Source organism: Lissotriton vulgaris, chromosome 5 (genome assembly GCF_964263255.1).
Source record: "Lissotriton vulgaris chromosome 5, aLisVul1.2, whole genome shotgun sequence".
In the NCBI taxonomy this organism is placed as follows: Eukaryota; Metazoa; Chordata; class Amphibia; order Caudata; family Salamandridae; genus Lissotriton; species Lissotriton vulgaris.
In genome coordinates, this window is record NC_141693.1 from 1,559,329,750 (window position 1) to 1,559,348,000 (window position 18,251).

The 18,251-nt window shown below is 43.9% G+C and overlaps 1 protein-coding gene across 1 annotated transcript in view; it reads left to right on the forward strand.

Annotated features, from left to right (window-relative positions):
- Positions 1-15,089, forward strand: part of LOC147715150 (maestro heat-like repeat-containing protein family member 1) — an 89,951-nt gene extending 74,862 nt beyond the window's left edge. Inside the window, exons 20-22 of the mRNA XM_086920413.1 lie at positions 100-198; positions 11,699-11,782; positions 15,006-15,089. Coding sequence (XP_086776539.1) covers positions 100-198; positions 11,699-11,782; positions 15,006-15,089 — 267 coding nt within the window. The remainder of the gene's footprint in view (positions 1-99; positions 199-11,698; positions 11,783-15,005) is intronic.
- The last annotated feature ends 3,162 nt before the right edge of the window (positions 15,090-18,251 follow it).

Genomic DNA, 18,251 nt, shown 5'->3' on the forward strand with positions numbered 1-18,251 from the left:
TATCCTTTCTTTCTAATATGAAATCTCTTGTACTAAATGTCTGTGTTTGGTTAATGTCTATTATCTCCCAGAGGCTGAGTTGTCTTTCCCTATTTGCAGGGCATAGTAATTGGTTTCCAAACATGTGCCAAGGTTCATCCTTTCGCATGCCGGCAGGTACTTGAAGCGTACAAGGGTTGTCTTTCTGATATTGAGCTGGTAAGAACCATGCATCTCTTTCTGTCTCATATTTCAAACTTTCCTCAGCAGCGGCGGTTCACATTTATTAAATGTATTTCACAATTAGATAAAAGTTTACGAGAAAGAAAAGCTAAAATATGTCTAAAGACGTAGGCAGTCTACAATTCCGAAAACAAAATTGTATCAAATAAATGCCCAGTGCAGCTTCCATTCCTCATGTGTATATAACATTTGTTGAAGAAATTTGTTTAGAAAATTTATTTTGAAGGGGCTTATGATACCAAATGCAAGAATCTCTTAAATTTACCATAAAAACAAGCCATTCAACCTTTACTTTCTCCTTTGATTTACTCATGACTTCAGAAGTAATAGAGCACCAACGGAAATGCCACCCTCCAAGACAACTTACATTTAGGAATGTGGGTGTTCAATACAAGACCGGGTCTAAGACCAGGCCCTGGACTCAAGGGGGGAGTGGTACTCGATATCAAACAACAGGCCTGGGTAAAGGCTGGTCTCTGTATCTACAGAATACAGTTACATTGAGGAAAGGTATACGGCTGAGTCCATATTCTATAGCACACAGCTTACTGTGTTCTAAACTCCTACTGAAATGGTGACTTGCCCGGGCCAGGAGGCAACCGGCACCAGCACTGGTGTGTTGTGTTACAGGACTACCTCTCCTGTCTGAGGATGGGCCTTCATGAGGCCAACATGAACAACCCACTCTGACACATGGGTAAGGCAGTGTGATTGCATTGTAGGGGCAGAGAACCACACATATCCCCTATGCCTAGGACAAGGCCAGGGAGGATCATTGTATTTGGGGGCTGGGTGACACTGAGGCCAAGGTTGATTTAGGCAGCTGGGTAAGGCAATATTCACTGGATCATTGGTTTTGCAGGGCATTTTCTTTGTGGCCTTCCTGCCACCTTTGAGGTTGGGTGTGTGTGTGTGTGAATAAGAGTTAGGGTAAGGGTAATGGTACTCATTAAAGTTAGGTGTAGAGTTAATGTAAGCATAAAGGATGGAGATTGACTTCAGGTTGCGTAAATTGTGCCAGTTACGGAAGTTCAAGTTCAAGTTCAGGAATTTGTATAGCGCACTACTCACCCAGAGGGTCTCAAGGCGCTTGGGGGAGGGTTGTACATTACTTATCAAATAGCCAGGTTTTAAGCTGCTTTCTGAAGGAAAGGTGGTTCTGTGTAAGGCGGAGGTGAGTGGGGAGAGAGTTCCAGGTTTTGGCCGCTAGGTAGGAGAAGGATCTTCCTCCCATGGTGGATCTGTGGCTGCGCGGAATTGCGGCGAAGGCTTGATTGGATGATCGTAGTTGGCGGGTGGGTGTGTAGAAGGACAGACGTGTGTTGAGGCATTCGGGACCTAGGTCGTAGAGGGCCTTGTGTGCGTGAGTGAGGAGACGGAACGTTATTCTCTTGTTGACGGGGAGCCAGTGGAGGTCTTTTAGGTGATCGGTAATGTGAGCTTGACGGGGGATGTCCAATATGAGTCTGGCTGAGGCGTTTTGGATGCGTTGGAGTTTTTTCTGTAGTTTGGCTGTGGTTCCGGCGTAGAGGGTGTTTCCATAGTCCAATCGGCTAGTGACCAGTGTGTGGGTGACAGTCTTTCTTGTTTCGGTGGGGATCCAACTGAAGATTTTTTTGAGCATGCAAAGTACGTTGAAGCATGAGGATGAGACGGCGTTGATTGTTTGGTCATCGAGAGGGATGAATCTAGGATGAAGCCCAGGTTACGTGCGTGGTCTTTAGGTATGGGTGCTGTACCCAGGGCCGGTGGCCACCACGAGTCGTCATAGGCAGAGGCGGATGATCCTAAGATGAGGACTTCTGTTTTGTCCGAGTTTAGTTTTAAGCAGCTGTTCTTCATCCATTCTGCTACTTCTTTCATTCCTTCGTGAAGATTGGTTTTGCGGTGTTAGGGTCTTTGGTGAGGGAGAGGATCAGCTGGGTGTCGTCTGCGTAGGAGATGATGTTGAGGTTGTGTTGTCGCACGATGGATGCGAGGGGACTCATGTAGACGTTGAAGAGGGTGGGACTGAGTGATGATCCTTGTGGTACTCCGCAGAAGACTTCGGTGGCCTCTGATTTGAATGGGGGGAGGCGGACTCTCTGGGTTCTCCCGGCGAAGAACGAGATGATCCAGTCCAATGCTTTTCCATGTATTCTGATGTTTCTGAAGCGTTGTATGAGGGTGCTATGACAGACTGTGTCGAATGCGGCGGAGAGGCCAAGTAGGATGAGGGCAACTGTTTCTCCCTTGTCCAGTAGCGTTCAGATGTCGTCTGTAGCTGCGATGAGGGCGGTTTCGGTGCTGTGTTTGGCTCGGAAGCTGGACTGTGAGGTGTCGAGGGAATTGTTGGATTCAAGGAAGGTGGCGAGCTGACTGTTGACGGCTTTCTCAATGACTTTGGCAGGGAATGGGAGGAGTGAGATGGGGCGGTAGTTCGTAAGTTCTGAGGGGTCTGCTGTGCGTTTCTTCAGGAGGGTGCTGAGTTCGGCATGTTTCCAGTTTTCTGGGAAGGTGGCGGAGTTGAAGGAGCAGTTGATGACATCGCGGAGATGGGGTGCAATGATGGAGTCTGCTTTGTTGAAAATGTAGTGGGGACATGGGTCGGTTGGCGATCCTGAGTGGATGGAGTTCATCAGGCGGATGGTGTCTTCAGTAGTGATTGGGTTCCAGGCGCGAAGGTTGTGAGAGTTCTGTTTTGGTTCTGGGGTGGGTGGAGAGGACTGTTCCTCGGACTGGTTTTCAAAGCTGTTATGTATGTCGGCGATTTTATTGTGGAAGAAAGAGGATAAGGAGTCACAGAGGTCTTGGGAGGGAGTGATGTTGTTCGTGCCGGCGGTGGGGTTGGTAAATTCTTTGACGATGTTGAATAGTTCCTTGCTGTTGTGGGCGTTGTTGTCGAGTCGGTTCTTGAATGCTGATTTCCTGGTGGATCGGATCAATTGGTGGTGTTTGCGGGTGGCGGCCTTGAAGGTGGTCAGGTTGTTAGTGGTTGGGTTTTTTCTCCAGGTTTTCTCGAGAGTACGGCATAACTTCTTGGATTTCTTGAATTCATCGTTGAACCAGGGGGCCTTTTTGCAACCTAGTTTGATTTGGTGGTTTTTCATGGGTGCTAGTTCGTCAGCACTGTGGGTGATCCATTGTGTGAGTTTGGAGGCAGCTTGGTTTGGATCCGATGATATGGCAGGAGGGTTTTGGTTAAGCGATGTGAAGAGTTGTTCGGCGGTGATTTTGTTCCAGTTTCTTCAAGGAATAGGTTGTGGGGGGTTGTGGGTCAAGGACTTTTTGTAGTTGAAGTGAACCCAGCTGTGGTCCTTCCAATGGAGAGCTGTGGTGTGGTCGAAGGAGATGTGCTTGCTGGAGGTGAAGATGGGGTCGAGTGTGTGTCCGGCAAGGTGGGTGGGGGTGTCAACAAGTTGTTTGAGTCCGAGATTGGCCAGGTTGTCAAAGTCAAAGTCAAAAGTTTATTATGATTTGGCTCTCAATGAGGGCCACATAAAATAACATACATGTAACCATACTTTAAAACACAAACTTAATACAACGACTAAACGACCACTTGTTATATGCAAAGTTACACTCATCAACATCTCACCAGAATCACATTAATAGATATCTAAAAATTCTTTAAAATATTTAAAAATTCTAAAACAGAACATTTCATTAGGGGGGCAGAGGAGAGCATTAAAAAACATTTTTACATTCGTAATTCCCATTTGTATACAGATTGGTTTTATCCATTTTTTCCTCAATAAGTACAGGCCTGGGCAAATAAGCAGAACATGTTTAAAATCTTGAACGGCATTATTACAAAAATTACACAAGGGGGACACTCCATACCATTTTGCAAGTAATGTATTTAGTGGAAGCAAATTGTGGCGAAGGAGGTACCATACCCTACGGACACCATGCGGAATGTTCCAAGTTAGATATTGTTGGGCTTGTTTAGGTGTATAGGTTAAAACCAGGAGTTCCCTATCTTTATCTTTCTCTTTCTGTTGGGCAAGTATATCCAGTTTGTAGCAGTATTCCCAGGACATACTTTTTAACTTTAGCTTTAGTTCTAATGGAGAAAGTAAAAACAACGTACTTTCATCCAATTCCAATATTGAAACAGCCAGTCGAAAGTTTTTTACTAGCTGCGAGAACTCATTAAAGTTGCCCAAGAGCTCCTTTTTTAAGCTTTCTCGTAAGGTTCCTGGTTTGCCTCGGGCCAAGCATGTTATCCATTTTACTAGAGCAGCTAACCCTTGAGCCCTACAACTTCGCAGTCCGAATTCCAGCCTGCAAGATGAAGTGGAGCAGGCAGAATTTAACGAAGAAATTTTCCTTAATACCTTCCCCTCCATTTTTTGCATAAACTCCCATTGATATGGATCCACCAATTCCATTCCATACAAAAGGGTAGCAGGAATCTTTGCACGGAATACATCCAGGCAGCATGAGAAGTGTCTCCTCCCAGTCGCTTTGTACAAGGAACATAATCCCCTCCCATGGGCCATTGCTTTTCTGGAGTTATTTTCAATGTGGGGTTTCTCACTAAGGTTAGAACATATTATTTTGCCCAAAAACGTATAGGAGTTAACTACCTCTAGTTTTTCACCACTTAATGTCCAATTAAAACTCTTGGACCTGCATTTCTTTTTTCCAAAGATGCACATAACTTTACTTTTTGAACTATTGATTTTCATAAAGTGTGCATCGGCGAATTCATTCAATGTATGGAGACGATTAGAAAGGCCTTTCGGGGTCAGATCTAGAACAAGAATATCGTCTGCGTACATTAGAATGGGTATGGCAGTTCCTCCAATTTTTGGGGCTAATCCCTCACAGTCAGCAACAGCAGTTGGCAAATCAGCCATATATAGGGAGAACAAAGTGGGTGCCAGTATGCATCCTTGTTTTAGGCCATTGCGGGATGGGATGGCTTGGGAGAGACCCCTATCACCTCCTTGTAGCACCCGACACCATGTGTTCCAATGCAAGGACTTAACTAAGTCCAATAAATGCCCCGGCATACCCAATGCCGACAGCTTTCTCCACAGCGTTGGTCTGTCCACCCTATCGAACGCTGCAGAGAAATCTATAAATGCTGCATATACGCCTCCACCACGCACACGAACATATTTATCTACAATTACCTGTAGCATGGTTAAATTGTCCAGAGTTCCGTGCTCTTTTCGGAAACCTGTCTGTTCCCTGGGTATAATATTATTTTTATCTGCCCATTCTGTTATAGATATTAATAAAAGTTTAGCGAAAATTTTCCCTATAGCATCCAATAATGCAATTAGACGGTAATTAGCGGGATTAGCCCGGTCTCCTTTTTTAAAAATTGGGATCAGGATGCTTCCCCGCCAAGAGTCCGGGACTGCTCTTGTTTTAAAACACACCTGAAACACTGGAAGAAGGATCCTACTCCAAGTAGTTACATCTTGCTTAATTGTGGACATAGGCACTTCATCTGGTCCCATAGCCCCTGAAGAGCGCATACTCCTGATTGCACTGGCTATGGTGTGCTCAGTGGGGAGTTCCATTATAACGTCAGAATTGAAATCTGGAACCCAAACATCGGTCCCTACATGGTTGGACGCATATAGAGTAGTCACAAATTGGGTCCAGACATTTTCAGTGATTGCAATCGGAGTGGACGTTGTTACAGATCCACATCCTTGCCTTATTATGGACCAAAAATCTCTGACGTTTTTACACTTAGATGCCTCTTTTAGCTTAATCCATAAGATATCTTCTTTATCTCTTTTTAATTTGGCTCTCAATCTCACCCTCCTTCTTTTTAATAAAGCTAGTTTTAACCCAAGCTCTCCAGATCTATTTAGGTATTGCATCCTAACAACTTTATTAATTTCTTTATTCAACCTTAATAGAGGACTAGGAGAGAAACATTTCTTTTTAAGATTTCCTGAAGTCCTAACTATTTCAGTAATTTTTTGGATAAGGGTTTCGAGGAACATAAATTCCCTTCCCTGCCAATAGTCAAGCTCAGTTAGAAATTGGGTAAGGATGTTTTGTACCTCTTTGTTATAACTAGATCTCCAATAACATCTATCTGAGTGACTATTAATGGTGAAACCTCTGTTCTTTAATGACCAGAGGTCAGCTTCAGGAGATGTTAAAGAAACAGTTAATTTAATGATTTTATGATCGCTCAAGGGGGTATAAGAGATTACCAAATCTTTGCAGAAAGAGAACATTTCAAAGTCTGTAATTACGTAATCCAAAATAGATTCTCCCTTGAATGAACCATGAGTGTAATTAGCTGGAGTATCAGAGGGCATTCTACCGTTTATAATAATTCCCTCTATGGCATTGAGTTCCCCGAGGAGAATCTTGCCCCTTTTATTAGTTTTTATTTTATTGGGCAAAGAGGCTTGGGGGATATTATAAACCTCTTCCTTTGCTTTGTTTCGAAATAAGTCTAGGGAAGTGTTAGACACTTTACAGTTTAAGTCCCCCACTAATAATAGGTATGGAGGATCATCCACCTCTAATAGACGCTTTAGATAGGAAAACATACGTTTTAAAACTACCGTAAAATTATCTTCAGGTGGAATATAGGCGTTTACTATGATAAACGAGGTCCGTTGGACACCAGGATCCAGGTTAGAAATAGTTATAACTTGGAATAGATTACTCTCGTCCTTATAGTGTGCGAAATGCCATTGTAGTGCATTAGATAATAAACAGGCAATTCCGCCTTTAGCATGGCCCTTCTTTGATGGCGTTGCGGCAGCCTCCAGGACGAAGTAATCATTTCCAACATGTGGGAAAATATGACACCATGTTTCTTGGATACATAACACATCTGCATTTTGGGAGAAGAGATAATCAAATTTTTCAGGGCAGTTAGTCAAGCCGGCAGCATTCCAAGAGACAATTTTTAAACAATGGTTAAAGATGTGAGGGTGACCGTGGGTTTCTCGAGGTGGTGTTTGAGAGAACTCCAGGTAGCCAGTTCCACATCGCAGAGTCTTCAGTAAATAGATTGTCTGTACTACTAGGTACAGGACAAACCTGGGAAACCATGCGTTTGCCTCTAGAGATCCAAATTTTTAGATCGTTATTACATAACGGAAGGACATCCTGTCCCATGTTTAACTTTGTGTTCCTTTCATTAAGAGAAAGGCACAAATTTTTATTAACATAGGGTAGGACGTCAATACCTCTACATTGAAATGCTTCGGCTTGTTGGAGAACTAGGTTAGTAATTATCTTCGAATAAAATTTTACCCTTATTCGTTGGCCATTTAATGATCTTATTGGGGTAACTAAATCTATATCATTTGATAGGACCAACTTTAAACTTTCAATCTCCTTAAAGCAGCTAAGTAGCAAAGATCTATTCATTTTTAGATCAGCGTCAAATAATGGAAGAAAATCTAGTACACAAGTATCCACATATGAGATTGGACTTTTTACAGATTGTGGTATTGCCTTCCTAACTATCTCCTTCTGAGGCAGAAAAATAGGAGCAGTTGGATTATATACTCGTGTTACTATCGGGAAATATTTATCATCTGTACTTGTAAGTTGGGGAACAGGGGCATCAACTACTAAACCAGAGACCACCATATCCGTGTTTACTTCAGCCGAGGGAAGTCCCTTGGAATCCTCTAAGATATTTTCCACTTCCACCTTCTCCGGACTAACAGGGGGAATACTATGCCCTCTTTCTATGGGAGCAGGTGTTACAGTTATTATATGTTTTGGAAAAATAATCTGTCTAGGTCTTTTCTTTTTATATTTACGTGTAGGTTTCCCCTTTTTTTCTCTTGATTTCATTTTGGTGACTTTTGGAGACCCCGAGGCAGCTTCTGGCTCCTTTTTATCCTGTACAAAAATAGGAAAGAGATCGTGGCCCCCCGTTGTAGGAGCTTCACAGACACTCTCTTCCTGCTCAGGTAACAAAGGCTCAATCCTCAAATGCGAGGTGGGTGAAATAGGTTGATTAAGTGACTTAAGCATCCCCGCCTCTGTGGAAGATCCCAGATGAGCCTCTCCCCTCTCTTCTATAATTTTGTCTGCCTCATTAAGAACAGAAAGACCAGTGTCAACAGGAATAGTGGGAGGCTTAAGTACCTTTTCTACCAATTTCCCATTTTGTGCCAACAAGGCCTGCAGAATCTCAGTAACCGAAGACAAGATACAGTCAGAATTTACAGCAAATTTTCCCATTAGCAATAACATAGAGGATAAAATTTGTTCCAGGGCAATGAGTGACTCTGAGAAAGGTTTTTCGTTTTTTGGAAAATTTGAAGATGTGAGGGGACAAATCCCTGACATGTTAAAGTGCGGGGATTGTATCTCAAACTGCGGAGAAAGACTATCTTTAGATTTGATGGAGGGCGTACTACTATATAATAGTAGACCAGATGGGGTTTCACCACGAGGAGTTTTATTACCTACTAAGTGGGGTAAAGATGTCTTATCTATATATCGGCCGCAGAGTTCTAAATCAATGCTGTTGAGTATAGAGATATCGCCCTTATCCTCTTCCAGAATACCATTCCCTATAGGAATTTCATGGGACAAGGATTGCGATTTTAGCAAGGGGACAGCATCAATCATATTCACAGCACATGTTGAACGGTTGGCCTCTACAGTCTGACTCAGAGACCCTTTTTTTCCCTCCGTAAGAGCTGGAAAACCAGCTTCCTCCATATTTGAACAGAGATTCAATTGCGGTAGTAGTTCAGTATCATCTTTTCTAGGAACTTCAAGAGATTTACTCAAACTTTTCTCCCAAATTTGATTTAATTGCATCTGACCTTTCATGATGCCTCTATTTGTTTTCTTTTTTCCGACATGACTTAAATTAGGAAATGAATCATAATTCTCCATAACAACTTTCCCAGATCGTAATGTCTTACACTCCATAGTAGCGTATGGAAATAGAGCCTACAAGATAACCACACTCTTAAAACAACAAACACTGTATAAAATACTATAAATATTCACTCAATGATCATGAGAGAAGAAGTTCATACAGTTAGTGGCGTTCAATCGTTCAATATCTCTAGCAATACTTAAAATTATAATATAATGGCACACCCGAGTATCACAGGGTATACAACTCAATAATCAAAATACCTGAGCCCGGCCCGGCCTACCTCGGCCACTGAGGGCCACAGAGGGCCCGCCCTTTGCCCGGGCTTAGCCCGGCGTCCCGCTCGCGTCCCGCGAGACGGGGGTGACTCTGTATTTGAGCGCCTCCTGGCGCGCGTTTGGCGCGATTAGCGCCGCTAGGGCAGCTGGGTAATGTAGTTTTGCTGCTCCTCTACCGCACTCCACACGGCTGCAAGACCCAGAGATGGAGCAGGGGTCGGCGGCGGGAGGCGGGAGGACGAAGGCACCAGAGTCAGCTGCTGCAGGTAGGTTCAGGGGCAGCCCGGGGTCCACACAGCGTCCGTTTCTGAAAGCAGAGAGTCGCCCCCTCGACCGGGGTGACTCTGTATTTGAGCGCCTCCTGGCGCGCGTTTGGCGCGATTAGCGCCGCTAGGGCAGCTGGGTAATGTAGTTTTGCTGCTCCTCTACCGCACTCCACACGGCTGCAAGACCCAGAGATGGAGCAGGGGTCGGCGGCGGGAGGCGGGAGGACGAAGGCACCAGAGTCAGCTGCTGCAGGTAGGTTCAGGGGCAGCCCGGGGTCCACACAGCGTCCGTTTTTGGTGGAAGAAGAATCCTGAACTGTGTCCTCCCTTCTGCCTTCTTGCTTGGCCAGGTTGTCCAGAAGGGTGGTGGTGTTGCTGTCGTTTTTCTTTTCCAGGTGGAAGTTGAGGTCTCCCAGTAGGATGTAGTTCTCGGAGTTGAGGGCATGTGGGCTGATGAAGTCAGCGCTCTTCCGGACTCTTAAACAAAATGGTTCTCCACTGATACATTACTTTCAGTTTGGCAGGGTACATCAGCATATATTGAATGTCCTTAGCCCTAACTTCTCACTTAACCTCTAAGAAAGATGTAAGAAGGGGCTGCACTTTACCTGCGTAATCGGGTCAGAGCATAACCATAGAGTTGGTGCAATGGACGTTGTTGTGCCTGCCGCAGGATATAGTCTGTCCATAAGGTACAGTATACTGATGGTAATGCCTCTAGGTGGTCTCCCTGGCTGTGGCCTTAGGGCCAGTGCCCTGTGCGCCCTTTCCAGAATGAAGTAGGAGGATAGCTCACAATCCATGATGCAGGTTCTGAAGTATTCTGTGGGGAATTTCTCTCATGTTGCCCTCCCCCTCTTTTCTACTCTGGGCCACCAAATCAGCTGGGCTGTCACAAGCCCATGGGGGGTTGATTAAAATGAAAGGTGGTCCCTACCACTCCCCTCCCATTTGGCTGTATCCTCTCCATTGCGAGTCAAGAGTCAATGCAGAGGTAGAGGTAAGTCGCTGCAGTGAGATTGCAGTTCCAGGTTGTGTCTTTTGGCGGAATGTCCATCTCCCGGCAGGTCGTTGTTTGCCTCATAAGTTTCTCTCATCCTCGACTCCCTACATAGGCTTAGGTTGGCCAAAGGGGACAAATGTAGCGGGCACCACATGGATGTTTTCATCCAAGAAAAGTTTGCCCCATAGTTGGCTCAATCAGGCTGCAGTTTCAGTCCTAGCCATGTGTGGTGACCAGTCCATCTCCTCCACTCTAAGGTGCCCGTTACATTGTTACAGGCCACCTGGAAGTGAAAGCAGCAATGTGCCACACCTCAGCCATGCGCCTGTCTTCTCTCCCTCTCACGCTCCAGGAGTCGATGCAGAGAGGGTTTGCCACTGTGGGTTCACAGCTCCAGGTGGTGTTTGCCTCTGGCAGGCACACCCAGGCCGTCGATTGCAGAAATTCGCTCTCTCATCCAGGGCTCCCTGGATAGGTTCGGGTGGGCCAAAGGGGGTGATTATAGGGCCACTGCACTGGTGCCTGCAACTGAAAATATGTACCTAAGGTTCGGATTCAGCAAGGTTCTAGGAGCTGGCATGTAGCTCGCTCAAAATGCGGCTACCATCTTGGGCTGCTTGGCCACGCCCCCCAGTAATTTCTTTCTTGATTTCTTTACAATGTAGTGGAGGTGAGTGATCTGTCAATGGTAGGCGAGCCTTTTGGGAGCCAGGATGGCATTTATCAGATAAGGTAGAAACTGTATTGTTTAGAAAGAGCCATACAAGATTTCTTAGGTAAAGAGCAGAGTGAGCACGTATGGTAGCAGCACACGTATACACTGCCAAATCACTATTATTCACTGTTACTGCATCTTTGATCCATTACTCACAAAAGCAATATTTCACTCACACATATGTTCTGCTTTTAGGTGATGAGTACAAGGTGCTAAGGATGTGAAATGCCAAAATAGGAGTGAACATAGTATGCTGTTTCTTGTACATATGTTTTTTATTTGCTTGAGATGTGCAGCCTTTCATGACTTTCTTCTTCAAGACTCATGACAGTCTACATTTGTTTACAAGGGTCTTGGTAATGCTGATCTTTTTTATTATATTGTCAGGATCCGGACAATCTGCTTGAAGAAGTACCACCACCAGAATACAGGGATGACTTCCACATCCCCAACTTTTCACCTGAGAAACATGTGAGTTACAATACCGTCATGTTCATGTGCCTTCTCTCTCAAATTCTGTTTCTTCCATACCATCTTCACAAAGTACATCCACATGATATCTCACGAATAACTTCCCATGGAAACTATACTCCATTCTCAGAAAATCAAGGAATTCTTTACGTTATTAACAAGGAGTGAATGGTGTAGCAACTCAATCCGTCTCTCATCCACTGGTACCCTTAGAGAGCTAGAGCTGATTTCTTAACTTCAAAGCTGGTTTTAGTGCACAGTGTAAATGTACAGAGGTGGAATTTATCTCCTGAAGGAAAAAGAGATTATTTAAAACAATTACCCTTCTGACTACTAGACTAACCTCTTCTGCGAAACAAAATACACTGGGGTTGATCCAATTTGTGGGCGAGCAAGGATCTATGGGCTAACAATTCCCTTTCACAATAGGAGCAAATTTAGCTTTTTCTATCCTCACTTCTAGACTAGACAAAGACTTTGGCTGGCCTTGGCTTTAATCAATGGAGAAAAAAGCTCCTAGTCCTTGGGGTCAACCATTTACTGGCAATGCCCACTATTTGCGTTTTTGGAGAAAAATAAGTCAACTACTATACATGTTGTCATGTCTAAATAGCCTTCTTGTTTCCATTCTCTCTATCTACCAGCTTGCGGACATGATCAAAATGATGAAAAGCACTCTCAGGTTGTGCGAGTTCATACTTTCTAAGTAGGGTGAGGTAAGATTTTGGTGCTTTTTTCCTGTCAATGTGAGAGTGTGAGTACTATCAGACTAAAAGGATCACACAACAAACCATCACTTATCGATGGGGGTCACTGGAATGTAATGTAAATGTAGGGTGGATCTGTAGAGAGCTGCTTGTCACCTGTGAGGGTCCCAAGGCACTTCTTCCATACAATAATGGGTTTACTATACTTACCAAACAATCCACCCTATGCTACATAGTTTACATTTTTTTACAAATAAATGTTTTGCTAGTTTAGAAGAATCAAATTACACATGGTGTTGCTCTGTGGCAAACGTTAACTACTCACCTGAATTTATCACCCATGTGTTATACTGGTACTAGAGAGGCAAAACATTTTGCGAGAACAACATTAATATTTGATAAAACAGCAAAAAAGTATTGTCACAGAATGTACTACATTATGCTGCATAATTTGCATTGTGTTCCATAATTTGGCCTTCCTATGTGTCTCATGAATAACAATATTGTGGGACACTAATATCATTGATAAAAAAATCAACAGACAAAATATCAAAAGGTAAGTATGTAACGATTTTCTGTACCTACTTCAACTTATGTGTACCAAAATACATATACATATATCTTCATTTATTTGGAGTTAAGAATGGCAAATGCATATGTCCCTTTGTGCATTTACCCTTTAATATTTTGTCCCTCGATATTTTGTCCACAGTATTACTGTGCCACAATATTCTTGTACTAGACGTTCAAGAGTACAATCGGCCCTTCTTAGTCTCATAATTCCAGAGCCACTTATAATATAAGGCCTTTGGTTACTGTTTTAAATTACATTGCAGTTATGAGGGTTGAAAAGGAACGAAATACATAGGTTTTCAAGAGCCTAGGGAAATATGTAACCAACAATGGAACTAGCGAGACTGAGCGATCACATCCTATTGGTGCTGGAGGAGGAGAGATTTCGGGGTAGGGTTGTCCAAAGCACTCATCATCATAAAAGAAACACCTCTATTTTGGGGAAGACTGGGTGGGAATAGAGCCACCAAGAGCGTGGCTGTAATTCCTCTATGGATGCTTTGTGATTGCACACAAGAGCAAAATAATTCTGCAAATGTGGTACAGATACAAAGGGGGGGGCCATGAGTAAGCATCGTTATCAGCCCCCTTGAGTCCGCCCAACAATGTCATGGAAACATGGACCGACTGACCTCTATTTGGCAGTCCCGACCGCCTAATTATGATGCAAGCACACATACATTTCCCGATGAGAGCATGTGTTGTGGCTATAAATCAGCTGTTGCACAAGCTCCCATAGAGAAATGCCTGCCACACGGTGCTGGGATCAACGTGCCCCATTGGACCCCAACCGGAGGCCGCAACAGAAGGGGCCCAGCTAGAGGCCCCCAAACACACTTTCCAACAGGCTTTCCATGGAAAGTATGCCCCAGAAATCGTGTTAGGTCTCACGGTTTTATGGTATTTATTATTTGAACATTTCCGTCTGTATTTGTCCATATTTATTTTTTGGCCAGCTGATTGGTATTTATCCATATTTAATTTGTGTTGTTTAAATAGATGAGGTGATAACTCGTGTATTTCTGCATTTATTTAACAGATAAATGTGGCCTCATACTTAAATGCCTGTCAGGTTCTAGCACATTACACAGTAAAAAATATAAACATAATACACCCACATTAAAGAAATAGTGTAATAACACATATACATGTTGAGATATGCAGTAATTTAAGGACATATCATTGAGTTTTGTAGCTCCCCTTGCTGTCATTATGTACAGCTACTGGCCTGAAAGTGATTAATCTCAGCATGATGAATCACTCAAAAGAAGCTAAATTATCTGTATTTTTCCACTTTCAAAAATAAATACAGACAGGGGAGACAGTGTTTTCTGTCTGTGTTTATCTGTAAAAATCAGACAATGCGGAAATCAGGGAACCCTAATCATAATATGGACAGTATAAAAATGCATCCATATGAATTACGGGCCAGACTCCGACAGGCCGACGGGCTCCTTGAGCCTGTTGGAAGCCAGCTGGAATGACTGGCCAGTTTCATTTCCGACAACCGAAATTGTATTTAGGGGGTCAATAGTGAAACCAACCATCTCGGTCGGAAAGCTTCCGTTTCGACCGAGATCGTAATCGACCCCTAGGACTGACATTTATCAGGCCTGTTTCACATTGTTAAAAATAATCTGTATGATTCCAAACCAACAGGGTGTGACACTGGAGAAGCAAGAGGCACCTGCTGGAGTACAATATTGTATGGCAGCACATTTTTATAAACTGCCTTACCTCTTGTCGTGTTTGAAGAGTCACAATCTCTTCAGTGCTGACTCCCCCGTCACCTTGGTTAACGTTATTCAAATTCTTTGCAAGCCAAAGTTGAACACAGAGCAAAATATATTTTATGAGCTCCTGGTGCCTCCATTGCTTGCTGGACTGCGAGGATGGGCAATTGCCTACTTGACCTATCTGACCTTGTTCTTTTCAACTTTCAGGTTTCAACCTACTTACCATTTCTTTGGCCTTTGATTCGACCACTGCGACTGATACCACTGACAAAATGTATTGAGGATCCCTAACCATCTCCCTTTCTCATAAACATTCATTGCTGAAACACAATATCCCACCAGAGGACATGCAGAGAACCATTAGAAATCATTGAACAGTAAAGCTACACCAGCCATAGAGAAACATGAAGATTTAACTTTTGTGATTTGGCGAAGGACGACAACTGCATCTCAGGAGTATGGCTGAGGATCACTTCGAATGATAACAAAGTACTACTTCCCCCTGGTCTGGTGCTCCTACATCAAATCATTCACCAATATCATCCATGACATGTTAGTTCATAATAACTTGAGCAATATTAAGCAGTTGTTCAATAGTCACTGTACAGCCATGGTGAATTTTAAATTGCTTACTATTTGTAATGTAAATCTTACTGTTTAACATGTTTGTATTGCAAATGCTCTTGTGCAAACCTCGGAATGTGAACAGGCGTGAGAGCCCTGCGGCGACTGAAACGATCAGGAATCTGCCACAGGGGCGAAGCGGCTTACCGGAACTCAGCGAGAAGCAACTGATGCGGAGGCATAGGTCCAGCGACGAGATCACCGAGTTGGGGGTCCGAGGTGCAGAGGAGCGGAGGAACAACGTGGAGCCGGACCAGCTTCGCGTTACGGAGTGAGGCGGGAGAGCGCGCCAACTTGGAACCGTGGAACGGTGGACACGAGGCGGCTGGAGAGGCTGCAAAGTAGGAACCGGAACGGAATGAAGTCCGCAGCACAGCGCGGAAGCGTAGGGCGATGATGGAAATAGAGGAGAGACTGCAGTGAGCAGAGGTGAGGGATCGCGGCGATATCAAGAGGCATCCATCAGAAGTGGCCAGAGACAAGATCCATGATGTGCCTTCAAGATACATGATGCATTGGAGAATCACCGAGGAATTGTTGCTTCGCTGTAGACGAGGTGAAACCATGAAGTGGTGTGCCTGACCTTAAGATGACGGCCGCAACAGACACTCAGTCGAAATACATAAGCATAGTGCAGTTCCTTCTGTCTAGTACGACCAGGGACCAAAAATAATTGAAAATAGATCCCAAAATGGCGGAAAACAACTCATAGATAACAAAAGTGGGCATATAAAGAGTGTAAACCATCTACAACAGGAGAAAGTAAAAGAGGACTCCTAACAGGGGCAAGGAGAAAGGAGCAAATCCCATGGTCCAAACAAATCTATGGAAAGTGAAAAGGACCAAAACTACAAAAACAAAGAAAGGAGCTTATCCCTTGGTCTAAACCAAGCCATGGGAAGTGAAAGAGGACTAAAACTACAGAAACAGAGGAAGGCATCAGCACAAAAGTGATACAATCACGGCGGACATCTTGAAAAGTCCTCACAATTAAATATAAAGCACAACAAAAGAAGAAAAGGCATTTAATTAACCACAAATATGGAGGAAAACTACCTGGAACTAATAAGTGGGAACGCCTACATCATAAAATAACCAACCTATTTTTCTAAGAATGCAGCCAAAACATTTAAGCATAACATCATGAGGAAAAACCCTGACACATTAATATGTGACACTTCTGTGTGCATGGCCAAAGGAGTCATCACGAAAGATATGATATTCTTCATCAGAAAAAGGGCGAAATGGCGCATTGCCTTTACAACGTTGCTCTATATAAAATCCACAACTAACATCCCTCATGGTACAAAATATATGACAAAAGCATCACCCAACCTGAGAGCGGACCTCTGCATTACTATCTTCAAGACTTGGATAGTGATGATCCATGCATCTAACAACGACCTAGAAAAATTCGACAACTTTTTTGCATCCTTAAAAAGAAACATAGAGGCCATGAAGCCACTAATACACCGGAGAAACACAGAAGTCAACCTGGTCACACCCAACTACACCAATATAATAAGCACCGCAACTTGGGTCCGCCAGGAACCTTTCAAGTCATGCAATCAAGAGTCAATAGGCCTTTACAACTCCAGAGTCCGTCAGAAAACATCACAGTCTCATCCGACGCTATCTCCACAATTAGTATCCCAACCAGGGACCAACAGGAACCTGAACAAATCAGCACTCCATCTAGAGACCTCCAGGAACAGACCAAATCAACCAGGAGCTTTATGCGGAACAGAAAGTACGCTGGCCAGGAATGAAAACGAAAGAACGCGAAATGCAAACAACTTCAACAACAGTGGATCGGCAAGCCTAGACAGAACGTCCAACTCAGCAATTAAGGTCCGAGGAGAAAACAGACTAAAGGAGAGAAATAAGAAGAAAATGAGACATGGGTCCGAACGGAAACTCAGGAACAGAAAATGTGAAGATCGAATCATACAGAGGAATAATCACACTCAGTCACCTAAGGTCATGAGAAAAATTCTCGAGATTCAAACACAAATCAGTATCATGTCGCAGGAATTATCAAACACCTTGAAAGGTATAGAAAGACTACGTGATATTACAGAAAACACTGTGTATCAAAAAAGGGGGAAAGGGCGGATCACGTCAAGATCCTAGGGCTCAGTTTACCATTCAGGAAACCTCAGAATGGAAGGTCCAGCCACAGTCGGAGCCCAAAGGGACAATGTAAGGCAAAGACAGACTAGGCTGTTCCTATAGACTAGAGAGTTATAGGAAGTAAAGATACGGTCACAAGGGGAGAGAAGGTAGTGCTCAGTGGAGGGCTACCCTGGGTATCCAATATGATGGTATTAATGGCCTCACACACCCTTGCGAGTGTCATGCTTCATCATTGGCGGTTGCTCCTCGTCGGGCAGGCGGTGCAATGCCCCACGGGCTCACCTCAAAGAGGGGCTCTTTAGCGGAGATCTTTTTACCAACTGCCTCGGGTGAAGTGCGGGTGATGGGCCAGAAAGGAACGGATAGTGTAAGTATGTGAGTTAAAATGTGACATGAGGTACCTGAGATCAATTTATTCTGGTGGTCCCCTGTCACAGTTAAAAACAGTGGGTAGCCTATGATCGCTGGAAATTAGGATTCCACGTGACGATCCAGGGCTACAGATTTTATCGTGAGGTCAACATGTTTCTCGCTTTAGCCCTCTGGCTGCGATTCTTCAGGACCACTATAGTGGTTTACATCTATCCTCAAACAAACATGACCTAGTTAAGTGTCAGTTTAAAGGTTGTACTACCTGTATGGGACAGCTCTTGCCTATGGAGACAAAAGAGATCATTACCATGGTTACGTTAC